The sequence below is a fragment of the Mobula birostris genome, chromosome 17 (assembly GCF_030028105.1).
Source record: "Mobula birostris isolate sMobBir1 chromosome 17, sMobBir1.hap1, whole genome shotgun sequence".
In the NCBI taxonomy this organism is placed as follows: domain Eukaryota; kingdom Metazoa; phylum Chordata; class Chondrichthyes; order Myliobatiformes; family Myliobatidae; genus Mobula; species Mobula birostris.
In genome coordinates this window covers 26,405,116-26,421,174 of record NC_092386.1, presented here as the reverse complement: position 1 = coordinate 26,421,174, position 16,059 = coordinate 26,405,116, and the positions used below count along the sequence as shown (strand labels likewise).

The 16,059-nt window shown below is 39.5% G+C and overlaps 1 protein-coding gene across 2 annotated transcripts in view; it reads right to left on the bottom strand.

Moving 5' to 3' along the window:
* The window catches only part of LOC140211573 (AP-3 complex subunit sigma-1), a 97,143-nt gene that overhangs the window by 28,260 nt on the left and 52,824 nt on the right, over nt 1-16,059 (bottom strand). The window contains exon 4 of one of the 2 annotated variants that reach the window (XM_072281415.1): nt 5,718-5,789. The exons of the other annotated variant lie outside the window; for it this stretch is intronic. Coding sequence (XP_072137516.1) covers nt 5,718-5,789 — 72 coding nt within the window. The remainder of the gene's footprint in view (nt 1-5,717; nt 5,790-16,059) is intronic. 2 annotated transcript variants of the gene reach the window in all.

Sequence of the window (16,059 nt, the reverse complement as noted above, 5' to 3'; positions counted from 1 at the left end):
AATGACAGAAAATCTAGCAGTTAATTATTTGCAAATTCAACACTGAAAAACCACTGAACTTGAAAGGAAATGGAACAGGTATAGAGGCACCTGAAGTCTGATATCCAATAAAATTCTATGACCCAAGAAAAATATAGTGGGCAGAAAAACTGTAAGAGATTCAGTAATTCCCTGACATCCACAACAATCAATAGCCCCATCAAAGGCATTTAGGATGGAAACACCCAAAGGCCTATGCTGGTGACAATGGAGAAGAGAGATCAACTATCAAGAACAAAAAAAGTAATCTGTGCCTGTTTGATTAAACTTTTAAGAACTCTTCCATCTGACTCTAATCTTGATAATGAATGCCAACAACTCTACAGCAAGCTAAATTCTGGTTGTTACAAACAACATGTCATGAAAGATAATACAACAATCAGTGGTGTTGGCAGCTGATATGAAAAGTTGTGGTGTCACAAGTGAGGAAGGCTGTTCTGGGCTACAGCATGATACATACCAGCTGGAAAACCAGGCACAACAATGGAAAGAATGAAGTGATGCATTCTGGGAGAACAACAAGAGCTTACACAGTAAATGGTAGCAACCAAAGAAGTGATTGTGTATAGAGGAGCTTGAGGGACAAATCCGCAGATCTCTAAAACTGGCACCATGAGTGGATAAGACGATGAAAGAGGCATAAAAATGCTTATCTTAGAAAGGCATAGAACATAATATCTGGGATGTGGTGTTACAACCAACTTTATAAAACAATGGTTATACCACACTTAGGGCACTGTGTGCGATTCTGATCACAATACTGTAGGAAGATATAACTACATGAGGGACAGGGCAAAGGAGGCTTTTCAGGATGTTACCTGGATTGATGTATTTCAACTGTAAAGAGAGACTAAATGGCTTAGGTTTGTTTTCTCTGAAGTGGATGAGGTTGGAGGTGACCTGACAGGAAATGTATAAAACTTCTGAAAGGCATGCATCACAAGAATCTTTGTCCCTTGGAGAGGATCTGTGGGGGAATTTCTTTCCACATAGAAGACAGTTCTTCCACATGGACGACATTGAGGCAGCTATCTTGCAATATTTAAGTATCTACACAAGTTCTTGAAAATGCCAAGGCATAGCAGGATACAGGGATAATGCAGGAAAATTGAATTTATGTAAGCAGACATGGTGTCCATTTTTGTGACAGATGACTTCAACTCTAAATCTTTATCAACATGAAGCAACACATGAAGCCTCGTCAGCAGGTGATATCCCTAGTGAAGTTCTAAACCTTGGTAGAGAGATACTTCAGCGACAAATACAAACCTTCCTTCCCATGTCGGGGAAGGAGAGCATGTGGTAACTCTTAAGAAACTTCATGAGGCAGAAAAATTAGTGAAAGTTAGCCATTATTGTTTAGGATCTACAGCATAGCAGGCCGGCTGGTGGCGCAGTGAGATCAGCGCCAGACTATGGAGCGAAGGCTCCCGAGTTCAAATCCAGGTCGGGCCACCCCCGAGCATGCTTTCCATCCGTGCCGGGTTGAGTGTCGAGCTAGCCACTCAGCCTCGTAAAAATACAAGGGTCGAGTCAGGAACATTCATAACGTGACCTGGTTAATCCTGACACCACGTGCCAGACAAGAATGGCTGAATGTCTGGTACGACACACTTAAAAAAATACAGAATAGCATAAATCTGCAAAACTAACACTGCAAGAAAAAATAATCATAGAGAACTTAAACATATATGTATGTTTTCCAAACTAAATTGGCATTAATAGAGTGAATGACAAATCCACAGAATGACAAGTGAGTAGTTTTCTCGATCAGTATGTTAAGGAAACCATCTATAGATATGCATATGTGAAAAATGAAAGTTTTTGCAATAAAGGCCAATATGTCACTTCTTTCAGAATCGGACTTACCACTGACATATTTTGTGAAGTTTATTGTTTTGCAGCAGAATTACAGACTAATACATAAAACTTACGTTAGACCATAAGATATAGGAGCCATTTGGCCCATCGAGTCTGCTCTGCCATTCAATCATGGGCTGATCCAATTCTTCCAGTCATCCCCACTCCCCTGCTTTCACCCCATACCCTTTAATGCCCTGGCTACTCAAGAACCTATCGATCTCTGCCTTAAATACACCCAATGACTTGGCCTCCACAGCTGCTCGTGGCAACAAATTCCACAGATTTACCACCTTCTGACTAAAGTAATTTCTCCACATCTCAGTTCTAAACGGACGTCCTCCAATCCTGAAGTCGTGCCCTCTTGTCCTAGAATCCCCTACCACGGGAAATAACTTTACCATATCTAATCTGTTCAGGCCTTTTAACATTCGGAATGTTTCTATAAGATCCCCCCTCATTCTCCTGAGCTCCAGGGAATACAGCCCAAGAGCTGCCAGACGTTTCTCATACGGTAACCCTTTCATTCCTGGAATCATTCTCATGAATCTTCTCTGAACCCTCTCCAATGTCAGTATATCCTTTCTAAAATAAGGAGCCCAAAACTGCACACAATACTCCAAGTATGGTCTCACAAGTGCCTTACAGAGTCCCAACATCACATCCCTGCTCTTACATTCTATATCTCTAGAAATGAATGCTAACATTGCATTTGCCTTCTTCACAATCAACTTAACCTGGAGGTTAACCTTCAGCATATCTTGCACAAGGACTCCCAAGTCTCTTTGCATCTCTACATTTTGAATTCTCTCCCCATCTAAATAATAGTCTGCCCGTTTATTTGTTCCACCAAGGTGCATGACCATACACTTTGCAACATTGTATTTCATTTACCACTTCTTTGCCTATTCCCCTAAACTATCTAGGTCACTCTGCGGGCTGTTTCTTCAACACTACCCGCTCCTCCACCTATCTTTGTATCATTGGCAAATTTAGCCACAAATCCATTAACACCGTAGTCCAAACCATTGACATACATCGTTAAAAGCAGTGGTCCCACCACCGACCCCTGTGGAACTCCACTGTTAACTGGCAGCCAGCCAGAATAGGATCTCTTTATTCCCACTCTCTGTTTTCTGCTGACCAGCCAATGCTCCACTCACGCTAGTAACTACCCTGTAATTCCATGGGCTCTTATCTTGCTAAGTAGCCTCATGTGTGGCACCTTGTCAAACGCCTTCTGAAAATCCAAGTACACCACATCTACTGCATCTCCTTTGTCTACCCTATTTTTAATTTCCTCAAAGAATTGCAGTAGGTTTGTGTGGCAGGATTTTCCTTTCAGGAAACCATGCTGGCTTTGGCCTATCTTGTCATCTGCCTCCAGGTATTTTGTAATCTCAACCCTAATAATCGATTCCAACAATTTTCCAACCACTGATGTGAGGCTAACAGGTCTATAGTTTCCTTTCTGCTGCCTCCCACCCTGCTTAAATAGCAGAGTAACATTTGCAATTTTCCAGCCATCCAGTACAATACCAGAATCTATCAATTCTTGAAGGATCATCGTTAATGCCTCCGCAATCTCTCCGGCTACTTCCTTCAGAGCCCGAGGGTACATTCCATCAGGTCCCGGATATTTATCCACCCTCAGACCATTAAGCTTCCAGAGCACCTTCTCAGTCGTAATTTTCACTGCACAAACTTCACTTCCCTGACACTCCTGAATGTCCGGTATACTGCAGATATCTTCCACTGTGAAAAATAAGCATTCAGTTCCTCTGCCACCTCTGCATCTCTCATCACAATATTTTCAGCATCATTTTGTATAGGTCCTATATCTACCCTCGACTCTCTTTTACCCTTTATATAAAAAAGCTTTTAGTATCTTGATTAGTCACCAGCTTCCTCTCATAATTCATCTTTTCCTTCCGAATGACCCTCTTAGTTTCCTTCTGCAAGTTTTTAAAAGCTCCCCAATCCTTTATCTTCCCACTAGCTCTGGCCTCCTGTATGACCTCTCTTTTGCTTTTACTTTGACTTTACTTGTCAGCCTTCTTCCCTTTGAAAATTTCTTCTTATTTGGAATATATCTGGTTCACACTTTCCTCCATTTTCGCAGAAACTCCAGCCATTGCTGCTCTGCTATCTTTCCTGCAAATGTCGCTTTCCAGTCAACTTCGGCCAGTTCCCCTCTCACGTTATATAAGAAATACTAAAAGATATAAATAACGCAGACGAATGCAAAATAGTGAGGTGGTGTTCATGGGTCAATCAACCATCAGAAATCTAATGGTGGTGGGAAGAAACTGTTCCTAAAACGTTGAGTGTGCATCTTCAGGTTCCAGTACCTCCTCCCTGATGGTAGTAATGTGAAGAGAGCATGTCCTGATGAGCGAGGGTCCTTAATTATGGATGGTGCATTCTTGAGGTATTGCTTTTTGAAGGCATCTTCAGTGGTGAAAAGGCTAGTGCCCATGACGGAGATGGCCGAATCTTTCCTTCCTCTGCAGCTTTTTTTTTTGTGCTCTACGTTGAAGCATCCATACCAGGCAGTGATGCAACCAGTCAGAATGCTTTCCGTGACACATCTGTTGAAATTTGCCAGCCTTTGGTGACATATCAAATTACTAATGAAATACAGCAATTGGCATATCTTCTTCATGTCTATATCAAGATGTCAGGAGTAGTGTAGAACCTCTGAGAGATTGATACTCAAGTACTTGAAGCTACTCACCCTTTCCACTGTTGACCCCTCCATGAGGACAAGTGTGAGTTCTCCCAATTCCTCTTCCTGAAGTCCACAATCAATTTTTTGGCCTTACTGATGTTGACTGAAGTTGTTGTTGCGATATCACTCAACCAGATGATCTATCTCACTCCTGCATACTTTTTTGTCACCTGAGATTCTGCCAACAACAGTTGTGCCATCAGCAAATTTATAGACGGCATTTGAGCTAGCCTAGCTGCAAAGTCATGGGTGCAGAGAAAGTTGAGCAACAAGCTAAACACACATCTTTGAGGTGCACCTATATTGATTGTTAGCAGAGGAGATATTATTTCTGACCTACACTGACTCTGGTCTCCCTTGAGAAAGTCAAGGATCCAGTTGCAGACGGAGGTACAATGGCCCAGGTTTTGAAGTTGGTTGATTAGTACTGAGGGAACCATGGTGTTGAATATTCAGCTGTAATCAATAAACAGTTGCCTGACGGAGGTATTGCTGTTGGTCCAGGTGGTTCACGGCTGACTGGAGAGCCAGTGAGATTGTAGACGCTGTAGACCTGTGGTGCTGGTATCAAATTGCTAGGACCTTGCTCTGGCAGGAGTTAATTCTAGCCATGACAAACCACTACTTCTTCTCTCGAATTCCACCTTGACTTTTACAATGGGACATTCAGGGAAATTACCTAAAAGAACATCAGAAATCAGGAACTCTTCCAAAAATCTGGTCAAAAATTCAAAACTAAGAATAGTGGACTTTTATTTGACTTGGTATAAGAGTTTCAGACTAGGGGTAATGCCCTGAAAATACACCAAAGGTAGCCCATGTGTTAGAACCATTTGGGTAACAAGTACTCATCCAGATAGAATTCACAAATTAGTACCAAAAAAAAAAAGAACCTAGAGTAAAATGCACTCTTGCAGAATCAAAGTAAAATAGTAACTTATTCTTTTTTCAACTAGCAAGTTGTGCAGGTGAAACTGAATTACAATTCCAAGTTTAAAAAGAAAAGTATAAATGAAATACAATCATTTAACAAACTTTCTCGGATTACTGCACGACCTATTATAAATCAGTTCGAATCATATAATACCTTGTCTACGTGGAAAATTAAATCCAATTCACAGACATTCTCAAAACATTTGTCCAATGTTTCCACAAATACCTGTTAAAAGAAGAAAAAAACAATTTAAAGTCTTCATTAAATTCAAAAACTTTTCTTTATCTGTAAAGTTAACAGATAAATTTGATTTCTATTTGCAAAAATTCAAAGAGTTTATTTTATAAGTTAAATATATAAGCAACAGCCACGGGAAGAGGAAGAACTTTGCAGATAAGTTGTAGCAAAAGCAATATAGCAAAAAACATACAAAACAAGTGAGACTTTTTAAAGTCAAAGTAGGTTATTCTTAAATGAGAGTAGAAATAAATGAGTTATATTCGGATTTATCAAGTCACGAATGACATCTGACACAAAATATCCACTTGGATCTCACCTGTTTGAGAAAACATCAATGCCTTGGAGGATGGAACCAATTATAATAAAACAAAATTTGATTATGTTGCAACACCAGGAGAGAAAGAAAGATGAGAATATGAAAAGATTGCAATGATACTCAAGGCAAATGAATGGGCATGACACTGCAGATAGAAAACACTAGGAAGAAATATGGTAGCAATCTCATTTTGACAGGAAAATAAAGAAGGTACGTAAGCTTTTTTTTGTGTTTAATATGGAGAGAACAAGAAATAATATATTCAGAAGGGCCAGGGTAGCCTTGTACATGAATGAAACATCATTACAGCAATTAATTAGAAAAGCAAATAATATGCAAGTCTTAATATGTAATTTATTTTAATATATTTATATTAATTGTACTTGTGCTTATGAAAATAAGCTACACTGACTAATGCAAAAGGACTGAAGGAGTAAAGATGACTTACTGCAGTGACGTGGAGTCTTAATGAGAGATCACACCAATATACTGTTTACTGGTTCTACACGGAAAAACTTACAAAAATCTTCCATGTCCTCACATTCAAAAGAATAACAGACAATCAAATTGAAGCATACAAGACTTTTGGACACAGATGCTGAAAGGATGTTTCCCCTGAATGGAGAAGTTAAGAGCTAATCACAGGCTAAATTAGAACATACAGATTTAAGACACAGGCAACAAAACCTTCCTTTACTAAAATGGAAGTAATTCTTTCAAAGTCTCTTGCTAATAGGATGTGGTTACCTAAAAGCTGAGTATTTTTTTTTTTTAAAGGGAGTTGGCAATTTTTTTTGGCAAATGAAGGAATTAAGGAAAATAATCAGAAAAATCCAGGGATTGAGTTGAAGTAGAAGCTGATCTTATCAAATGGCAAAATAGGCTTGAAGAGTTAAATGGTTTATTTTCCTATTCCTATTCTTTAGATGCTTTTATTTTTGGAAATGTTTCAAATTTTTAATCAATAAAAGGTATTTTGAGGGTTTGTGTTTGTATTTGTGTGTGGATGGGGAAGGGGGAGTTTAAGTTAACATTACACAAAAATTTGTTTTTGAATGGGCTTTTATCATTGGTTAGAGTATCAGAGGTTAGTGCAGGATTTGCAATTTGTAGACAACATAAAACAAACAGATGCAGACTATGGCAGCAAGTGCAAATCATAAATTCTCGGATCTCAAAATAACTCGTGTGGACTGCAGAGGCTTAGATTACATCAAACCAAAAACACAAAGCAGCATTCCTTTTATGGAGATGTTATGATAGGAAACGACTTTGGAAACTGAAAAGGGATGATAGCACAGAATGCCACATTCAGTATCATTTCAAGTAGCTGCCTCCTTTCACAATGGTTGACAATTAACAGACCAAGCTACATGGAAACACTATTGTTCTGCAATGCACTAACTGCAATAGATGAGTACCCTGTCGGTTTATTCGTGTCACACAGATGGGAAACAATACAGAGCAAATCATCCACAAATGTTGAAAAATATTGTAAACAGAGCTTAACATGTCACTGCTACCACAGAGTCACATGGATAGGGCAACGGCCCTGTTGAGCTTCCAGTTGGCAATGTTCCTGCAGTATTTTCTGCAGCTCTACAACCCTCCTTTGTAATCAAACCCGCGAGATGATTTTTTAATATATAGGTTTCTGTGTTTTTTTTTTAAATCTTTTTTTCAATACAATAATATGGGGAAAACAGTACTGTAATGCAGACATCAAATCTGGACGATTTTCATTCAGGGAGGCAGCAGAAAATTATTTGAGACCATAAGGTGTAGGAATAGAATTAGACCACTCCGTCCATCGAGTCAGCTCATTAACTCTCGTAACCCATTCTGCTGCCTTCTCCCCATAACCTTTGACGTCCTGACTAATCAAGAATCTATCAATCTCCACTTTAAATATACTCAATGACTTGAACCCCCTAGCCATCCATGGCAAAAAATTCCACAGTTTCATTACCCTCTGGCTAATATCTTCTCACCTCTGTTCGAAATGGATGGCCGTCTATTCTGAGGCTGTGCTCTCTGGTCATATATAGGAAACATCCTCTTCATGTCCACTCTGTCTAGGCCTTTCAACAGTTAATAGGTTTCAATGAGATTCCACACCCCCCCCCCCACCATTCTTCTAAACCCCAGAGAGTACAGGCCCAGAGCCATCAGACACTTCTTGTACATTAACCCTTTCATTCCTGGCATCATTCCCATTAACCTCCTCTGAACCCTCTTCAATGCCAGCACATCTTTTCTCAGATAAGGGGCCCAAAATTGCTCAAAATACTCTAACAGTAATCCCAGTAATGCCTCAGCATCACATCCTTGTTCTTATATTTTTGTCCTCCTCTCAAAATGAATGCTAACATTGCATTTGCCACCGACTCAGCCTGCAAGTCCACCTTCTGGAAATCCAGCACAAGAATTCCCAAGTCTCTTTGCGCCTCTGATTTTTCAATTTTCTCCCCATTTAGAAAATAGTCTACACCTTTATTGCTTCTACCAAAGTGTATGACCATACACTTCCCTGCATTGTATTCCATCTGCCACTTCTATGCCCATTCTCCTAATCTGTCCATGTCCAATTTTGACTCATTCTTTAGTATAGATACATACCTGACTTGTCTTAGCAATCATATTCATATGTAGCAACAGGACTTCAGTTTACTGATTTGCACACAATGATATATTAAGCCAACTGTGGAATGAGACCAGATACAGATTTATTCATCACATGTATATCAAACATACAGTGAAATGTGTGGTTTGTATTAACAACCAATATATCCAAGGATGTGCTGGGGACGGTCCACAACAAACAACAAAGCTCTGGAATCACAAATCTATTCATCTCTACTGTGCCATCAAGGAAGAGAAGTGAAAACATAATTATCCTTCATAAACTAATCAGCATTAAGATTTGAAGGCAACAGTTTCACTCTTTTTTAACCACATAACAAATACACAGACACAAGTTTTCACTTGCAGCAAATTTCAGTTGAAATGTGCAGTACTGTGCAAAAGTCTTAGGCACATATACAATGACATGCAAAAGTTTGGGCACCCCGGTCAAAATTTCTGTTACTGTGAATAGCTGAGCAAGTAAAAGATGACCTGATTTCCAAAAGGCAAAGTTAAAGATGACACATTTCTTTAATATTTTAAGCAAGTTTACTTTTTTTATTTCCATCGTTTACAGTTTCAAAATAACAAAAAAGGAAAAGGGCCCAAAGCAAAAGTTTGGGCACCCTCCATGGTCGGTACTTAGTAACACCCCCTTTGGCAAGTTCACAGCTTGTAAACGCTTTCTGTAGCCAGCTAAGAGTCTTTCAATTCTTGTTTGGAGGATTTTCGCCCATTCTTCCTTGCAAAGGCTTCTAGTGCTGTGAGATTCTTGGGCCGTCTTGCATGCACTGCTCTTTTGAGGTCTATCTACAGATTTTCGATGATGTTTAGGTCTGGGGACTGTGACAGCCATGGCAAAACCTTCAGCTTGTGCCTTTTGAGGTAGTCCATTGTGAATTTTGAGGTGTGTTTACGATCATTATCCTGTTGTAGAAGCCATCCTCTTTTCATCTTCAGCTTTTTTTTTAACAGACGGTGTGATGTTTACTTCCAGAATTCGCTGGTATTTAATTGAATTCATTCTTCCCTCTACCAGTGAAATGTTCCCAGTGCCACTGGCTGCAACACAAGCCCAAAGCATGATCGATCCACCCCCATGCTTAACAGTTGGAGAGGCATTTTTATCATGAAATTCTGCATCCTTTTTTCTCCAAACATACAGTTGCTCATTGTAGCCAAAAAGTTCTATTTTAACTTCATCAGTCCACAGGACTTGTTTCCAAAATGCATCAAGCTTGCTTAGGTGTTCCTTTGCAAACTTCTGACGCTGAATTTTGTGGTGAGGACACAGGAAAGGTTTTCTTCTGATGACTCTTCCATGAAGGTCATATTTATATAGGTGTCGCTGCACAGTAGAACAATGCACCACCACTCCAGAGTCTGCTAAGTCTTCCTGAAAGTCTTTTGCAGTCAAATGGGGGTTTTGATTTGCCTTTCTAGCAATCCTACGAGCAGTTCTCTCGGAAAGTTTTCTTGTCTTCCAGACCTCAATTTGACCTCCAGCGTTCCTGTTGACTGCCATTTCTTAATTACATTACGAACTAGGAAACGGCTACCTGAAAACACTTTGTTATCTTCTTATAGCCTTCTCCTGCTTTGTGGGCATCATTTCTTTTAATTTTCAGAGTGCTCGGCGGCTGCTTAGAGGAGCCCATGGCTGCTGATTGTTGGGACAAGGTTTGAGGAGTCAAGGTGTTTATAAAGCTTTGAAATTTGCATCACCTGGCCTTTCATAATGATGATTGTGAACAAGCCATAGCCCTAACAAGCTAATTAAGGTCTGAGACTTTGGTAAAAGTTGTCTGAGGGCTCAAATCTCTTGGGGTGCCCAAACTTTAGCATGGTGCTCCTTTCTTTTTTTTCCCATTCTAAAATTGTACAAAACAAAAATAATACACTAATCTTGTTTAAAATGTTGAAAATAATGTTTCATCTTTAACTTCATGACTTTTGGAGATCAGTTCATCTTCTACTCACTTAACTATTCACAGTAACAGAAATTTTGACCGGGGTGCCCAAACTTTTGCATGCCACTGTTTGTAGCTAGGGTGCCTGAGACTTTTGCACAGTACTATAGTAATTTTACGTATTGCACTGTACTGTTGCCACAAAAAAAATCATGACACGTGTGAGTGATGATAAACCTGATTCTAATATGTGTCTCTATTGTGGACTGCGAGTGGGAAGGGGACAGGGACAGGGGAATTATAGATGGGAAAAAGGATAAGGGAGAGGGGAGGAAGCCGGAAGCACCAGAGAGACATTCTGTAATGTTCAGCAAACCAACTGTTTGGAATCAAATAACCTTACCTGATGACTCAGGGCTGGGTGTGCCTGCACCAGTCCCACCCTCCTGCTCTCTGCACTCCTTCACTGCCAACCGTCCCACACCCCTCTTGTGGTGCTCCATCCTCGCCATTCTCAACATCCTTTGCTCCCACCAGCTTCATAAACTTGCTCTCCACTCCACGCTGACAAATACAGTACTGTGCAAGTCTTAGGCACTCTAGCTATATATATATATATATATATATATATATGCCCAAGACTTTTGCACAGTACAATACTTTTATGATGAAATATTTTTATTAAATCCTTGTAACAATTGCTTATCCATTTTCCACAGTTTTGAATGTACAGTCTTTTTTCATGCTAGTATCCTCGCATCCCCAAATGCAAGCAGGCTTTTTCTACTGAGGTTAGGTAACACTAGAACTAAATGTCATGGGTTAAGGGTGGAAGATGAAATGTTTAAGGGGAACATGAGGGAAAACAGCTTCACTCAGAGCGTGGTGAGAGGGTGGAATGAGCTGTCAACATAAATGGTGGATACTGGTTTGATTTCAACATTTAGGAGAAATTTGGATAGGTATGTGGATGGGAGGGGTATGGAGGAGTTTTGGTTTGGTTGCAGATCGATGGGACTAGGCAGAATAATATTTTAGCACGTACTAGATGGGCTGAAGGGCCTGTTTCTATGCTGCAGAGTTCCATGGCTCTATGACTCTAACCTGGGATTTTCATTATATTTCCATTCCTTCATAGTCACCTTATACCTTTATCAAAAAGAGATTCATCAGCCGTTATTGAAAACTTTTGGGAGTGAAATATAACAATCATCCCTGGTAATGCATCTTGGAACTTCCAATACTAATCACCATCATGATCTTGATGCGATTTCTGCTACAGGCACACACTGGATAAGGTCAGACATTGATCAATGCCTCTTATGAGCAGTGGTCTGCTTTGCTCCTTTGTTACATACCTTCAGAACAATGTGACTGTAATAGCAGCAACACCATGCTGGAATATGATACCTGCCAATTACTATCATCTTTAGCATCTCATCTTGAACCTCTCCGCCACGCAACCCATCTCCCACAAAACCATCACCAGTCTCAGGCCTTAATTTCCCATTAAACCCCAAAGTTGCTATATCTGCAACACATACCCACTTCTTTCGAAATGCCCACACTAACCTCAACTGCTGAAATATTAGTCCCCCAAATCAGTTGCCAAAATAACCCAACTAAACTATAGATGTTGATGCACCCAATGCCAGCTCTGAAAGGAACGACTGAAAGAAAAAGTTCTGTGCTGTAAGCTTGCAGCACAATGTTGCAACCTTAAGTTTTCAGCAGAGTGCCAATGTCAAAAATCAGTCACTGGCACACTCCTGCTACAGGCATCCAGCACACACAATAGCATACAATAGTTCTGGAAAATAACCAATTTTTTTTTCTTAAATTAAGGTTGTGAGATCATGTAAATTAACTTATTGTCACATGTACTGAGGTATAGTGGAAAACATCTCTTGCATAATGTCCACACAGTTCAATTAATTTCAACAGAGTACTAAGTACAGAGAGAGAGAGCAGTGCAGATAGACAGGAAGGTGCACAATCACAATAAGGTCGATTGTGAGGTTAAGAGCCATTTTACCATACTAAGGAACCATTCAGTAATCTTATAACATTGGGTTAGAAGCTGTCCAATGATACACAACCTGTTTATAATTTGAGATGAATGGGAAATAAAGCACAGTAAGGTTAATAACAATAAAACCTACCAGTGTGCATTTCACAAAGGTCACTTAACAGGGAGTAAATTTGAAACAATGCTGGACATCTGACATATCACACTGTGTGCATTCTTAATCGTTGACAGTTACACAAAAGGCGGCTTCATATCAGTAAGGTTCTGTGACTGTACAATCCAAACAGTTATCATTCTAAGTATATCACCATTTCACAATATTTGGAAGTAACCTTCCCACTGCTTAATAACAAAGTAAGGTTGAAAGATCTTTTAAATGGGGGTAAATCACATAGAGGATTCATATGGCAGTACACCAAGTACTACAAATGAATGCAGATTACATCCTGCTATTTAAGTATGATTTGGAATACTTTGTTCTATATAAGTGTGCTAGTGCTTTCAAAACATTTTCAATATAGTTTCTCAGTTCTGAAGTTTAGGACCAGAACATGCTTGGTATTGTCCAACACGTTGTACAGTATTGGGAGATTATATTTGGCAGTGGGTGAAAGGTTACGACAAAAAACGACAAAAACAACAAACAAGCTGTCACTCCAAATGCACTATCAGAAGAATCCACAGATGAGGTATTAATGAGAGGTAAAATAATTACAAAATCTTACAACACTGCACATATAGCTTTTCATTAAATTAAAACATTTGTGATAGTCAGAATAAAGCAGTTGTGACAAATACTCTTCAGTAAAAATTAATCACCAAAAATAGAAAAGCACAGAGGGAAAACAAAGGCCTCCACACTTTCACTGGGTTGGGCCCATCTCAACAGACTCATTACTTATCTGACAAATTCCTCTGAGAGCTTGTTTTGATGACATTCATAAAAGCCACAGGTAGTTTATCAGTTTCTCACCCTCTTTTAGATAAAAGTGTGTACAGCTTTCATTAAGTTGCTCTAAAAATTTAATCAAAGCACTGGAGAGGGTATTATGGTAACCCACCACTTCCAGCATGGCTGACAATCACATCGCATTAAAATAATGCCATATAAACATAAGTGAGTTTTTAAAAGACTGATAATAAATCAGCATCTGCTGTAGCTGCTTCTAGTGCCTCTTACTGGACTCATTGTTGAACTACCAGAGATGCTTTAATTTGCAGTAAATCCACCTGCAATAACAGTGCATAGAAAATAAATTATTATTGATCTATAAAGACTGCAATGTTTTCAATACATATGGGGAGCAACAACAGAATCCAAAACCGATAGCAAATTTACAGATGCTCATGTTGAAATTTTCTTGTACAAATCTGAATTCTGAGGTTTGGTTTCACATAGAATAATAATTTTAAAAACAGAATTCAAATCACTGACATGCTTTTGACTATCCCCTTCCATGTAGATTTTCTAACAGATATTCAAGATATTCCATTGAGTTTGCCACCCCCAAAGTAGTTTTAATATTCCTATTCTTTTAAGCAAAAATTGGGGAATCATTAAGAACCCTTATCACTCTCCAACACATCTCCCATTTCACTCTCTCCCTTATTCTGCCAATCCCTGGAAAAAGTTAAATGTCAAATCAATTATCAAAACTTTTACTTCCTATTCACCTCAATAATAAACATTAGGTAGGCCACACTAGAGAACTGTGTATTGTCTTATTCACCACTTTATAAGGAGTTGACTTCCAAAGATGCTAACAGAGTTGGAGAATTTGAGCCCTTAAGGGCTGGTTACACTGGGGTTAATTTTGGAATGAACATTGTTGCATATATGAGGCACCAAGGCAAGATGCACAGGGAGGATCTATTTCAAGGATGTCAACAGCTTGAGGATGTACAATTAAGTTAATTGATAATGGATTGGATAATTAGAAAAGAGAATCACTCAAGAAGAATGTGGAACTCATTAGCTAAAAAGATAATGAGGCTAAAACTCCCATAACATTTAAAAAGTACTTAGTTAAGCAACTGAAGAACAATAACCCTCAGGATTATGGACCTTGACCTAAGAAGTTTGATCAACCCAAACAGCTTTTATTGGCACTATTAGACAGGACAGGTAGAACTGCCTCTTTTCTGCAAAGCAGGCTTCCATGATTCTACCACTGGATACCAAATTAGAAAAGTCACAATCTTTATGTCATTTTTGAATCATTTCTGATGTGTGGCTCTGATGGCCAGTTTCTACATCATTAGAATCATTCAACTCCACTTGTATACTGCTATAATTTAATCTACAAATCATTAACAAGTACAAGTTCATTGCCATCTGACTGTACTTACACACAACCAATGTTCCTCCAGACCATGGTGCACCCACAATACATATATCACACACAGTACATAAAAGCAAAATATTACCTCAAATATGTTAATAGAATATAATTCAAGTGAGCAGCACAGGTAAGCAGTAAATAGCTCATTGTCCGAGTGATAAGACCTCGGTGGTGGCAGGGTATTTATTTAGTTTCACAGTTTGGGGCAAAGCAGTTGTTACCCATTCTGGGAGTCCTAGTCCTGATGTTCCTTTACCTCCTTCCTGATGGTAGTGGGTCAAAGAGATTGTGAGATGGGTGGCAGGGATCCTCAACTATGCTTCGACCTTTCATATATAACACACCCGATAAATATTGCAAATGGGGGGGGGGGGGAGAGACAGGGAGACCCCAGTGACCCTCTCAGTGGTGTTTAATATCCTCTGATCCTCTGTATGGTCTTGCAGTCTGATGCCTTACAGCTTCCACCCTTGAAATACCACACAATGATGTAGCCATACAGAACTCCCTCAATGGTGCTCCTGTAAAAAGTTGTTAGAATGGGGACTAGAGCCTTGCTATCTATATCAATCTGATGATGATGATGACATACGTCAGTCTTGAAGGACCAGCCTGGGCGAAAGGTATGGAGATCCTGGGATGCCAGTAGTCAAGGTCCCCCTCTTGGCCTCACTGGTGTAGTCCAAAGGAAAGCAAAGCAATATGTTTAGCACCAGCTTGGCTACAGGGGCTACAGGAGCTGCAGGATGGATGTTCAGTAACGTCCAGCCGCCTTAGAGCTCCACTCCGGATTTTCTGTCTGGCTTTACTCCTGTAGCCTTCATCTCTCCCAAGGCTACCCACAAGGCTGGGGTAAAAATCAATTTAGATTCATCTCTATTCAACTATTCCACCTTTTATCTCAACTACTCTAAGACACACCTAAGTGGTCTCCAGCATTCTTTTGTGTCAATCTGATGTATTCAAAACATTTGTGTCCATATGCTTATTCATACAAAGTTCTTTCACCCATCTGTGTTTGCTGACCCTTGTG